Below are 13,691 nucleotides of genomic sequence, written 5' to 3'. Positions count from 1 at the left end.
GTGGGTTTGAGATTTGATGAAGCGAGGGGGAGGCAAAGAGCCAAGAGGATCTTTAATGAAGCTGCAGCGAGGAGCTGGAAGGTGGCTGTGCCCTTCCTTGGCATTGTGGATTTGCACCTGTGAGTGCTGCGGGTGCAGCTCGGGAGCCCAGATGAAAGCAGGGAGGTGCACAGCCACTTGCAAAATAATTGCTCTGCAAAACTGCGCCAGCACAAAGGGGGGGGCGGGAGGCTGAGGAAAATCAAGTCTCTAATGCTCTCACTGCACACCACAAAGGAGCCATTCACAGCAGGGATGAGGGGTTTTCCCCCTGTTTATCCTTGCTTCCAACTTTTATTGAACCCATCCTGAATTTTGTTTTAATCTGTGAGTCTAGAGCAAAAACACAGAAGGGAAGTAAAAGGGCAAGAGATTGACTGGCACATGGGGGAGTTTAGCAGGAGGTTCTGGAAGTACGTGTCCATTGGGTTGCTGGGCTCAGGTTCATTAGTGGAGCCGAGTGCTGACAGCGGTGGCCTGGCAATAAACTCTGCTGGCGGAAACCCTGTACCAGTAAGGTAAGTCAGACCTGCCATGCTCCACTTCCCTCTGATTATTAAAAATGATGGAGGGGGCTCCTTTGAGGGGGATGGGCTCTGATGAATTCATCTTCCTGCTTGGAGGACTTAGCATCTGCACAACCGGACTTTTACTCTCACACAAGCACCTGTCCCTGCAATTTGGCCGTGTTACAGCAGTAGCCATGTTCCTTCCTTACCAGCACACAGCTGGGAAAGACCTTTATCCCTGCAAAATGCTGCAGGAAACCCCAAGGGGTGCTTTGGCCGTGAACCATAAGACTCAACTCTTGCATCCCACCTGCAGCATGGCCACTCCTCAGTATATTTTGCTGGACCAGTTTGCTCCCTTCTCCAATCCCTACATCTCTGCTGGTGGCACAGCCACCAACCCCATGCTTGGAAAATGCCACCAAGTGGCTCTGAATGTGTTTCCATAGATAATCTTTCTTTTGTCAGAAAAATTTAATGTCAGCCATCCGTTACGTGATGTTAGTCAGTAAATTTATTATGGGCCTGTGCCTCTTATCTGTTTGTCTTCATTGTGTCTGCTGCCGGTTCCACCTGATTTTAGGTTTCAGTAGCAACATGCAGTATATTTATCACTTTGTCCTTTGAAGCAGAACTGTTTGAATAATCTCACCTATTTGGCAGTGTCTGTCAGGCCCTGCTTTCAGTAGGCTGATACGCTGGTTTACTCTGATAAATGATTTAAAATCTAATTTGAGATGCTGGAAGGAAGAGATCGCTTACTGTTTAAAAACGTTACTGCCAAAGGTGAAAACATTTGGTGACAAGGTGAGCAGCAGTTACAGGCATGGTGTAGTCTTCTGCAAGGCATGGCAGGAACCCAGAAGTCCCAGGCTGAAGATGTGGGGTAGAAAAGGTTCCCGTATCTTTTGCTGACAGGAAAAATTGGCAGCAAATCTGATATTTACTGGGGAGTGAACACCCTGCCAGATTGCTGTATGATATCCATACATTTCTTTCAATTTCAAGCAGCTTGCTGATGCCTTTCATGTGTCCTTTGGACACAGCCAAGGCATTGCTCGAGCTCTGCCATTGAGAAAACAGCACATCTCCCCAGCTGCAGCACTGGGCTTGCTTTCCATGGGAGACCAGGGAGAGGTGAAGAGGCCTAAACTTCGGTCCTCTTTGCCTGAACCCTGCCGGACTCATCTCGGCTTTCCATCACTTCTGATCTGGCCTTCAGGCACCTCCTGTGAAGCCATGACTGCCAGGGTGGGCAACCAAAAGGCAGCCTTGCATTGTTTACAGGCACGCCATCCAAACCAGCATTTCTTGCTGCCTGTGCTGTGGGTTGGCCAAGTGTCCCACATTCCCAGGCAGACAAGGCTTACTGATGAGGTGTTTTTTTGTACCAGGATGAAGTGGGATCATCATGACTTTTCTTACCCTCTTTCTCCTTTCTCCTTTCAGCCCCAGCAGAGTTTGTGCAGCATCCCCAGTCCATTTCCAGACCCGTGGGGACTACTGCCATCTTCACATGCGTGGCCCAAGGGGAACCCCCTCCCCAGATCACGTGGCTGAGGAATGGGCAGATCCTGGAGACCAGTGACCACATCAAGCTGAAGAATAACAACAGGTAGGTCCTGGTGCACTGGGCTCTGGCACTGCTGTGGAAATGGGAGTGGGAGAGATGTTGGATTGCTTTCTGCATAGCTAAGAGCTGATGGGAAGGTGGCAGTGTTCTGAAGCAGATCTGTGGATTCAGCTTGGGCTTTGATAAACTAAAACACTGCTCCAGTCCTGCTGGCTATGCCTTATAGTCTTACAGTTTGGTGCTCCATGACGTTTTGTGCTAGGACATCAGCATTAGACTTTGACTGTTGATGCGGCAACCCAGGAAAAGTGTCTCTTTTGTTCTGGTCATCATCTGGGTATTTCTGGAAGGGCTCAATGTTGTTCCTGGAGCTGACAGGGGACCACACTGACTCCTCAGTGGAGGAACTGTGCTTTAACACCTGGACATTTACCTGCCTGGGTGTGCAAGTGCAAATACATTAGAAATAATATTTGTGCGGAGCCTAACTTTCACTCAACTTCAACCTTTTATCTCACCAGGGAAGAGTGTGCTCTCTGAGTACTAAATAACTGCACTTTCCTGTGAGGGGATGTGGATGTTTGTACTGAGGAAATGATGCACTTAGTGTGAAAATTACCAGTCGACAATGTAGTTTCTATGGAAATAGCATGAAAAAAATACTACAAAATAATAGCACCTGTGTTGTAAACCTGATGTATTGGCAGGGGTTTGTACTCTGTGGTGTCATAGAGCTGCTCTCTGTATTAACAAATGTGTCTCAGGAAAGCAACTACCTAGCCTCACTGGAGGGTCTGGACCTTCAGTTTAGACAGTTGGAAAGTGCTGTGCAGGCACCGTGGCTTGTTCCTCAGGGGCAAGAGTGAGTTTATTTTTCTGTCTATATAATGTGGCTTTTTGTTTTCTCATTTGAGGGCTTTAAAAGCTTTGTTACGTGAGTGATGGAAGGATGTGTGATGCAAGAAGGATGAGGTGTGAGTGGTAATAAAATCATCTCAAGCAGTGGAGGTTTTCTCCAAACTGGAAGTTTTTAGAGCTTCAGAAAACTTTGTATGCACATACAGATGACACTCAGTTCAGGCCTGTGGACTTCTAGTTCATAGCATGGCTTTCTGAGGCATGTCTGCCCTTTATGGTGTGAACAGAGCAGAAGAGGTAGGAGGAAAATTAGTGCATCCCTTTTTACTGATGAGGAAGTGAAGTCAAAAGTGATGAAGTCCTAGTGGTCATTAAATCCATGGCAGAACTGACACTGAATCCAGCTCTGTGTCTCATCCAGATGTCGTCCCTGTGAAATCATTCCTCTTCACTTGAGGAGAGCAGGAGTCGGGTCTTTGGTCATGGTCATTTCTCCTGGCCAGGTCCCTGTGCCTGGAGCTGTGCTACCCATGCGCATCAACTGCAACTTGGTGAACATCTCTGTAATCGTTTTCTTATGAGAATCATTTAATGCAATTTAGCATCAGTCTTTTCCACAGCGAGCTGAATGATCAGATTACAGCATCTGGCACAGGCTGAGGGAGCTCAGCCCGTTGCTGGGGCTCAGCTGACACGTGGCATCTTCTCAAGCTATGGTAACACGATTGTAAAGCCGAGCCCTCAGGCCGTCGTACTCGACAGTGTTGAACTTTTGTCTTCTTTCACACTAGTCTTGGTCGACTCCAACCTCCAGCTCCAGGCAAGTGGCCATGCCTGGTGCTTTCCAAAGCTGTCAGCCTGGAAAATGCCCTCACCAGTGCAGCAGGGCTGGGAGCTCCATGACATGGAGGAGACACTTCAACGGATCATTTTTTCCTGAGCTTTTTCAAGTTTTCCCTTTGCTTTACTCTCATGGGCGTGACTGAGTTCTGTAACCCACCCAGTTCCAGGCAGAATCAGTTTGTGGTTATGTCTTGGATTTATCAGTCTGTTGCACTTGGAAAATATTTGTCTCTGTAAAGATGGATCTCGAATCTACTAGTAATGAAGCTACTAAACTACACTATGAGCTTTTTAATTAGATTTCATGGTTTCCTAGAAAATTCATTTGGATTAACACTCTGCTTAATATTGTCATAGAGGTCTGAATGCCCCCTAAGGGATTTTTAGGAAAAAAAAAAGGAGTAAATCATCCCAAAACATATAATGTGCTAATTGATTGCAAAATGTGTCATTGGGAGCAACTTCGTTTTTGTAAATTAACACAGACAAAAGCAAGGTCCAGACCTGCAGAAGATGGTGTGTTCAAGATGCTGCTCTGCTCCTGCAAGCTTGAGGCTCTGTGGGCAGCAGCACAAACCCACAGCCAGTAGATCTGATGCTTCCCAAAGTGGTGAAGGGCCCTTTTGCATCTGCCTCACCCCACACTGTCTCTCATACGCAGTAACTTCAAATCCAAGGAAGCAAACCCCATAAGGTGAGGGGACTCTAGAAACTCTTCATTGCTGGGATGCAGCTTCAGGACTGGATTCACTGGAGAGTGGATGTGATTGCTGATATAATATCAGACATTCACTTGCTAAGCAACTTCCAGGCTTTCAGCACAGTAAAATGAGCCTTACAGGCTGCATCCAATAAATATCTCCTCCCTCGTGTTCTCTCAGATGTGAATTCCCATCACCTGATGTGTTGACGGTTTCTGGGCACATTAGCATTAAAGATCAGCCTTCTGCTGTGCCCCCTCCAGAGGTGGTTGTTATGTTTTGAAAATGCCAGCTGTGTGGGAACAAAATAGCCAATCGATGATTAGCAAAAAATCAAAAGCAGTTCTGGGATAGCGGATAATTGTTAATGAAAAATGCATGAAGGCTCAGGCATAGGGAATTGTGGGCTTTTCCATTAAAAGCTGTGAATAAAAATGACTGAAGGAGCTGATGATGGGGCTGCCTTGCCATGCAGTCCCTGGGCTGGGGATGCAGCCGATTGCTGTCAGGGTGATGCTGTGCCGAGCCAAGCTCTCTCAGGGAGAAGCTGATGGAGCCTTTTGGCCTTTGGTGGAGCCATCCCTGTGTCCAGCAGTGGCAGAGTCTGTCCCTCTATGCTGATGCTCATGTTGCTCCTGGAGTGATTCTGATTGATCATGTTTCAAATGCCTGAGAGGTATAAGGGGAATTTCTAGCAAAATTCCCACCTGGCATCACCAGCCCATCCCAGAAGTGGAGTACTGCTGCAGGAGGAAGGTGTGGTTACTGGCCAAGCTGGGCTTGTGTAAAATTATTTTACACATGGGCTTGTGTAAAATTATGTTTCTAGGTTATTACTTCAAATCTTACAAGGAAGCATGAAATAGTCCCCAAATTACCACTGTGAAAGGTTTATTGCTTTTCTTCCTTTTGACCCAATCAGGTTCAGAGGTGTTATTTTCAGCCTGGTAGTGTATCACACTATGGGGTTTATATTGCCATAATAGCAAGGAACAAAGGCCAACTTCTTCAGAGAAGGCAGGCTCTCTAAATATTGATTTTCCAAGAAGATTATATTTACAAATTGTAATTAAGGGACTTCATTTGTTGCACCGGAAAAAGGCTTTGTTAGAATTTGGGCTCAGGTGGCATTCGCTCTGCTTGGTGACCTTTGTAAATTCTTCCTCACTGGTTTGCTCTTGGTTTAGTGCTCTGGAAATGTCTCACTTCCAGGGCCATGAATGTTCAAGGTTCATGAGGGGAAATACTCTTTCGTAAATAAACATCAAGACAACTTTGCTCTTCTTGCACTTCTCATGCTGTTAAATCCCACTGCAGCAACAGAGAGGGCCCTTCAAGCACAAATATCCCGGCACTTAGGACCAGACAGCCCTCCTGGTACCAAACCCACGAAACCAGAGCCTGCCATTCCCAAGGTGGCTTTTTTCTGTAAACTCTGCATTAGCTGGGTGTGGAAAGGTGTAGGTGGGTTTGTACATCCCTTCATGGTGCACACTCCCCCCAAATACTTCAATTTGTATGGCTTTGGACCACATGAGGGAGGACAGGGAACCCTGCAGTTCCTTATGCCGTGAGTTTGAAGATGGTTGTGATTGAGGGAAGGGTGCTCTCTAGGAAATCATATTTCAGTTCCCAGAAGCATGACAAATGAGTATGTGGAGGATGGGGATGTGAACCCGCTGCTCCTGATTTAAGCGTAATTTATGGGTTTGACTCTGGAAGACACATGGAAGTGGCCTTTGCAAGGAGGATTTCTGCACGTGCTCACAAAGCCCTCTAAGCAGTGGGGAATCAGTGTGATCCCTGCACCAAGCCGGATCTTGTGCTGGGATCACACAGCCATATCCCACAAAAAGGACCTGCAGCAGCCCCGGATCAGCCAATGGCAACAGGCACCAGTCTCTCCTTCTCATGTGGCTGCGATTATTTTGTTACCGAGTTGCCTGTGTAGTTTCTCTGTGTGCTGGTCCGCTGAGCTGCTCTTGAAGTGCATCGAATCAGGAGTTTAAGTGTTTGTTCCAGCTGTTGCACACAGCAAAATCCATCAGCAGAGAATGGTCCTTACACAGGAGGCTTCGAGGCAGGACTGGGCAGGAGTGGTGCAGCCTAAAATTAGTCTCCCCTAAATTAGGCTGGGTCTTTTTCTTCTCCAGTGTCTGTGCTGCTTGCTTGGGAAAAATGTTAGGGGAATGTTCCATTTAGCAGCAGAGAGCTCTCCCAGGTGTCTGTATTTGCAGTCCTACCAATACAGTCTCTGCCCTCCTTTCCAGTAGCTTTTCCTGAGATGTTTTGTGCTGAGATGTTTTGCTGAGTGTCACTTTTCAACCTTTGCACCTTAATTTCAGCCTGTATGAGGCAACCTTCAGAATACAGGGCATTTCTGCACGGCTGGAGGCAAAGGCTCCTTCCCAGCATGGCACTGGCCAGCAGGCCAGGAACAGATCATTCAGTGCAGCACAACACAGACTATGACAAACAGAGCCGGAGCAGGGATGGGCGATCTGAATGTGGCACTGGTGGCTTTCTGTATCTGCTGGCACTCAGAATGCTGTCCCTGCTAGCCACAGCCTGCTCTCTGCATTAATTTCATCACACTCCCTCCTTTGTGCGCCGGTGCGTGCGCAGGCTGATGCCCTCCCAGATGGGCCCCTCTTCTTTGTGCTGCTGAATCGATGAAGAGGCTTCCTTCAGTTCGCAGACTTTTTCAGAGGAGCCTTTGGAAAGCCGATCTCCGGTCACCGGCCTGGACCCCTGACCCAAGCCAGATTAGTCATCCTGATTGCCTATGAACTGCGAAGACAGCTTGGGAATACTGCGGCTTTGGAGCAGCGGAGGCCTCTCGTTTCAGCTCAGCCGGGTGTGAATCTGCAGCGGCTCCTCTCCCCACTTCCATCAATGCCTGTCAGGGCATTGTGTGGAGATGTGATGGAGCCCTCGGCTCGCCGAGCGGCTCTGGTGACCAGCAGAAAGCCTTCTGGCATCTCGCCTCGTCTGACGTGCTTGCGGCGCTGCCAGTCTGGCACTCACGGGAAAGTTTTCCAGCAGCAGATGTCCCAAAGTGACAGATTTTTTTCGTGTTGACGGGAAGAAATAAAAGGACACTGCATATTTCAGATGGTTGACGCACAGGGACCCTCTGTGCCTTCTCACACAGCAACTACAGATTTTCTTTTTATTTCAGCTTTCTTAAAAAAAAAAAGACAAAAAGCAGCAAAACCTGGGACTGAACACTGGCCCTGCTGCACAGCATCCTCCGCATGCTGCAAGCTGACTCTCATGGAGCTGATGTTAAGATGCTGGGCATTCTGTTCACCAGGTTGTCCATGCTCTCACAGCCAAAAATCCAGCTGATTTAGTGTCCCATTGCCTGTGTATCGTTCTATGGGCTCCAGGTAAGCCAAGACTCTCATTGCACAGCACAGCATATCCAAACACAGCCAAGGAAATCTCAATGAAAATGAACTTTCTGAAGCCTGAAGCAAGTTTCCAGCTACATGCCATGCCGACTTTGCAGAAAATACCGTATTTATTTCTTTTGACTCAACTGTGCTTGACAGAGACTCTGCTCAGCTCCCTGTCCCAGTGGCCAAGTGCCATCCTGCCAGGACCACTGGCATCCTGCACATCATCTGTGTCCCACATGAGGAGCTTTGCTCACCCCCATATCCTCCCAGGAGAGAGAAGTCTTTGGCTCCAGAATCACAGTGCTGCCATCAGGCTCCTTGCACTGCTTTTCAGCCTAGCTCCCCTCTTCCTTCCTCCACATCTTTTCCTGTCCCTAAGCGAAGCAAGTAAATGCACCTGGAGGCGGCGGAGCCTAAATACTGATCCAGATCTGCTTTGTGTTTGGGAAGCTTAAGGCTGCTCTTGACCCGTGTGCCAGCCCTGCCTGGCTGCTCTGGGTGCCCAGATGCACAGCAGCCACATGGAAATAATCCCTTCATTGACGGGGCAGAAGGAAGTGCTGCTGCTGCTCCTTCCACACATCTGCTTTGTGCAGGGCTGGGAGTGCAGCTCTCGGATGGCGTAATCCTGCCTTCTGCCATCTGTCCTCACAGGAGTCAGCCCTTGTTGACACAGCTGAGCCACACATCGGGTCCTTCCTCCCTGCGCCCTCTCCCAGCTCTGCCTTTCTCCTTCCATTTAATCAGATACGTTGAGCCCGTGGCTGTGAGGGGAGCTTAGGGCTGATTCTTGAAAATCACCATATCAGCTGAAACCATCACATTTGATATTCCATTTACAATGTTTCCAAGGAAACAAAGGCACAGGACATAAATAGATGACTGTTAAACATTTGCTCGCTCACCATGGCCCCTGATAATTTGCAAGGCAGAAATAGGAATGTTAAATCAACAGCAATAATAAATTTTAATATAGGAAGACCAATATTTTGCTGCAATTAGAAGAAGCATTTGTTCTGACATACAGGCAGGCAGTGGCAGGTTATTTATCACTTCCACTTCCAATGTTCAATTTTTCATTTACATGAAAGACAGCTTTGATTGTGATTCCCAAAAAGCCGTGAAGTGCCCCCTGCATCAGCAGGGATGCTTGGGATTTACTCATGTGCAGTCAAGCTCCAGGTCCACCTAGAATTCACTACAGGAGAAGAAAGTAATTTGTTTCTCCTTAGAAGCAAGTAGTGGATGTGGATTTCATTAGGTTTGGGTCATTTCTTACAGAAAAGTAAGAAAAAGCTCATGTGAGCTTCTGAAGTTTTCCCAAGGATCTCCTGTGTGTGAGAACACCCTCCCAGGACCAAAGGCACTGGAGGCAGCTTTTACTATAACCTGAGCTGCTCCCTCAGAGTTGGGTAAAAACATGTCCAGTGTCAAATCTGTCTTTCCAGCTCCAGCTCAGAGCTGTACCCAGTGGTGACAGTGACCATCCCATGCCTTTGAAGGGAGATAAGCTTGGTATTTATTTATTTAGAAGGCCTGATGGATTCACACTGAATCGTGTTGTTCCTGGCTTGGCTTTGAGTGGAGCTTTCATTGATGGGTCCCTGTTTGGGAGCAGATGTTGTTAAGAAAAGCTGCTGTGCACTTTCAAATGGCAAGACAGAGCTAATGTGGCACACAATAATTTCTGAGTCAGTATTCGCTGGTGTTGTTTAAAAGAAGTTGAGTGGTGCAGCCTTTGAGCTGAACTTGCTTCAGTTGTCCACAGCCATTGCTGGAGGGTCCTGCAGTGGAGAAAGGTCCTCCAGTTCATGTGGCCACATGTACAAGGACTCTGGTTGTCCCTGTGCAGAGATGGGCACTATGCTCAGGAATATGCTCATTTGGGAGGCTGGTACATGGGTGGCTTTCCCCCCTGCTTTAGGGATGTTTTCCAGGATAGCCAGAGCCTGTCCTTTCTTGGATGGTGAGAACAGCATCCAAACCTGATATGGAACCCCCAAGTGCAGGCTGGAAGAACTGTTCTGGTTGTTTCCCTGAAAGGCAGCAAGTTTTAATGCACCAGCATCAAAATACACTCAGAGGTTCTGCAGACAAAACCGGTGACTTGTTCATAAGCTTTTGCTTTTGGCTCATGGTGATGGTGTTTCTGGAAGTGCAGAAGCGGGAGCCGAGGCTATAACCCTGCTGGATAAATCAGCTAATCCCAGTGTTACCCTAAGACAGCTCTAATGTGCTATAATGCAATTAGAGTATCACCAGAGGGCTTTCTGGCTGTGTTTGATTAGACTTGGCTTAGCAGCCATGTGCAGTGCCTGGATGGGTCTCACCGGTGTGTACTGGAGCTAAGCCAGTTAAAGCTGTTTGGGGTGTGTGAATGCACTTGCCACAGAACTGGCTCTGTGGTGTGGCTGGGATGTTCCTGAATCCACACCTTTAGATCCTGATGGTCCCTGTCCCACCCTGTGTCCACCTCTGACTTCACTTGAACCACAGTATCTGCAGGTGGAGACAGATAATCTGCCCAGTCATGGGTTCCAGGGAGTGACACATCCACCTCCTGGACTTTTCCTTCCCCAAGAGAACCAGCCCACAGCTTCCTGAAAACTTTCTGTGGGAACAGAGGCCATGGGATGCCCTGGATGGGAGCCAGCATGGGGGACCATGGCAGTCAGTGTGATGCTTGTCCCTCTCATATCCCCACACAGCACTCTCTCCATCTACGGGATCAACCAGGCGGATGAAGCCATCTACCAGTGCCTGGCCGAGAACAGCGCGGGCTCCACGCAGGCCAGCGCCCGCCTCACCGTGCTGTGGGCTGATGGGCTGCCCAGCCCTCCTCAGGGCGTGAGGGCAGAGACTGTCTCTGCAACCACCATCCAGGTGTCCTGGGAAAAGCCCCTGCAGAACACCAAGGAGATCATTGGCTACGTGCTGCACATCCGGAAAGCTGCAGGTATGGTGCTACAGCCACTGCCCAGAGCACCCTCAGCCATCCCATAATTTAGCAACACAGCCCACTAGGTAAAACCAGGTCTGCACTGTAGTGGTCCATGCTGCCATCGGTGTTTTCCATCACCTCCCAGTCTCTGAAGGGCAGAGATGAGGCTGTAAACACACTGTAAATACCTGCAAATACTAAATATACCATTGTAAATATCAAAAGGGTAGGGAGGATGAAGCTGCATAGTCAAATCTTGCTGCCCATGTAGCTGTCTGGCAAAGCATGCAGAAATCACAGAATTAGAGAATCATAGAATGCTTTGGGTTGAAAGGGACCTTAAGGATCATCCAGTTCCAACCCCAGCCACAGGCAGGAACATCTTCCACAGGACCAGGTTGCTCAAAGCCCTGTCCCAACATTACCAATTTCAACGGCCTTGAAATACAAGCAGAAATGTGTGTGAGCAGGTACATATCCACCCCAGGGATCAAAATTACTGCTTGCAACATCTATTTATTCTCTTTACCTCTTGCAAAGCCTAACGCTGCTCACTTCTCTCTCCCTTTGCATTTCAGATCCCGTAGAGATGGAGTACCAGGAGGCTGTTAGCAAGAGCACCTTCCAGCAGCTAGTGACTGATCTGGAGCCCTCGACCAGCTACAGCTTTTATATAAAGGCTTACACCTCCCGGGGCGCCAGCAAAGCCTCAGAAGTCACGGTGGTGAGCACGCTGGGGGAAGGTAAGGAACGCTTTGCGCAGGGACCCTCAGAGGCTGACGCCTGCTGTGCGTAGCAGCAGCGCCGCTCACCCCGACACCGCCCCGCAGCGCTGTGGCACTGTAGCCTGTGGTGTTGCTGCTCCTTGTTCCTGCTGCTCCTCGTACTCTGGGATATTGTGTAAAACTCACTTGTATCGTTGCAGGGGGGTTGACTGATTAAACACAGCATCGCCTCTCCCAGCTGATGTTGTAGCAGGGGGTGAGTGCAAACCTGCCTGGCCTCGTGCATTGCAGCTGCTCTGGGCTGTTCCTAAACTCCTTGCTAAACGCAGACTTCCTGCTCAAGCAGCATCTCATCATCTTCCAGCAGCTCTGGTACTCACAGCTCTTACTTGATAAGTGCCACACTTTAAAAGATTTTATTATTTTCTGCTCTATCCAGGGCAAATCACACTAGAGCTGAACTGTCCTGACCTTCAAATCTCTGCCCTGGAGCAGTTTTCTCTTTCAGTGGGAAGTTAGGATGATCTCTAAGGCTTTCTTTTTTTTTTTTTCCTTTTTTTTTGGCCACCAGTTAGCTTCCCTAGTAAGACAGTGGGTGTTGTAATATAGGACCCCTGCACACAGGTACCAGGTAGAAACCACAGCCCCAGTATGATATGTCAGTCAGAACTGGAAGAACGTTTTCATAGAGACTCATCTATTTCTGAAACCTTGGTTATCTCATATATAATTCTAATTTCTTAGGAATCATTCTCATGAACATTCAGTAATTATGAATTTCCAATGGAGAGGGCCTTGGGTGTGAGGATGTTTTTTAGGATCAAATGGAAGTGTGTTGACTTTCAGGTGGAGGATCCAGTTTTCATTCTGCTCTCAGCCCTTGCAGATATCTGTTACGGAATTTAAGCAAAAACACCAGTAAATCCTTGCCCACTGGGTTGTTGCTCTGCAAGTTTATTTTCCTTGGTACTCTGCAGGGAATCAGTCACCCTTGGAGTTTGTTTTTCCTTCCAATTTAGAGGCAGAAGGATGGGCTAAGGCAAAGCTTGAAACTCCTTGACCCGATGCTCTGAGTTCAGCCCCAGGAGCTACAAGCCAGCCATGCTCTATAGAGCTTGGCGACTCTGCAGAAGTCCAGGTCAAGTGAGAGAGGACTTTTTGTCATTATTACCTTCAATCATGACAGGAATAGTTAGGAATCTGGTAATGGGATCATAAATTTCCTGGCTCTCTGAAGTTTTAAGGTATCTCTGTCCTGCTATCCTTTAGAAAAGGCTTGTCCTGTGTAACGAAGCATCAGAAATTAACTCTCTGTCCTGAGAGAAGCTGGCTTGGTTCAGATCACTCAGCCCCAGCCTGTGTTTGCCTTGTAGGAAGGTAAAAAGATATATCAAAGCCCAGCTCTGGCTTCATTTGTTCGCTTTGCTTCACTCGGGTGCCTGTTGCCTTCTGCTCACAGAGGAGAGAGTGGCTCAGAGAGCCAGGGCCCGGTGGCTTTTCTCACCAAATTCAGGTTTCGCTGCAGATTTGTCTCTTCTCACAACCAAGCCATTTCACCCTGTGCCCTCCCAACATGCACAGGAGAGCTGCATCCCCCCTGAGCTCAGGGAGCCCCTGGAGCCCCTGGATCTGTGCTAACAGCCTCAGAAAAGGATGGATTTTCCAAGATGCCATATCTGGCAGCCAGGGACAGCTCAAGTGGAGCCAGGGCAGCAGAGATGCTGCCAGCTGGAGACTGGCCTGAGTGACCATGTTATGCTGGTATTGTTTGGAGCAGGAATATGAAATACTCCTCAGAAAACAGAGGAGCAGGGTTACTTTTGGCTTGGGGCCATCGGCTTCTCAGGGCTGACAATACGCTGGGAGCGCGCTTGGCTGAAGCCTCTGATGCTTTCTAGCGACATGGTGCTCCTTCCTCTGTGCCAGTGCTGATTTTGGATGGAAAGTAGAAGGGAAGATGCTGTAGAGAAGGGACCTGAGTGAAGCTTGTCCTCTTCCATAAACCTCACTCTCTGGGAAGGCCCTCCTGCCTCCTCCCTGTCGTTCTCCTTTACGCCATTTCACAAATGCCGTGGTATTTTAAATCTCAAATGCTCTC

The 13,691-nt window shown here is 48.4% G+C and overlaps 1 protein-coding gene across 1 annotated transcript in view; it reads left to right on the top strand.

Moving 5' to 3' along the window:
* IGDCC3 (immunoglobulin superfamily DCC subclass member 3) overlaps positions 1–13,691 on the top strand; it is a 95,522-nt gene that overhangs the window by 76,617 nt on the left and 5,214 nt on the right. The window contains exons 10-12 of the mRNA XM_066196628.1: positions 1,998–2,163; positions 10,636–10,883; positions 11,447–11,611. Coding sequence (XP_066052725.1) covers positions 1,998–2,163; positions 10,636–10,883; positions 11,447–11,611 — 579 coding nt within the window. The remainder of the gene's footprint in view (positions 1–1,997; positions 2,164–10,635; positions 10,884–11,446; positions 11,612–13,691) is intronic.

This window comes from Chamaea fasciata, unplaced genomic scaffold (genome assembly GCF_029207755.1).
Source record: "Chamaea fasciata isolate MVZ Bird 193981 ecotype frontalis unplaced genomic scaffold, bChaFas1.0.hap1 SCAF_14, whole genome shotgun sequence".
Taxonomy (NCBI): domain Eukaryota; kingdom Metazoa; phylum Chordata; class Aves; order Passeriformes; family Sylviidae; genus Chamaea; species Chamaea fasciata.
The sequence above is the reverse complement of the archived record's forward strand: the minus strand, read 5'-3'. Positions and strand labels throughout refer to the sequence as shown.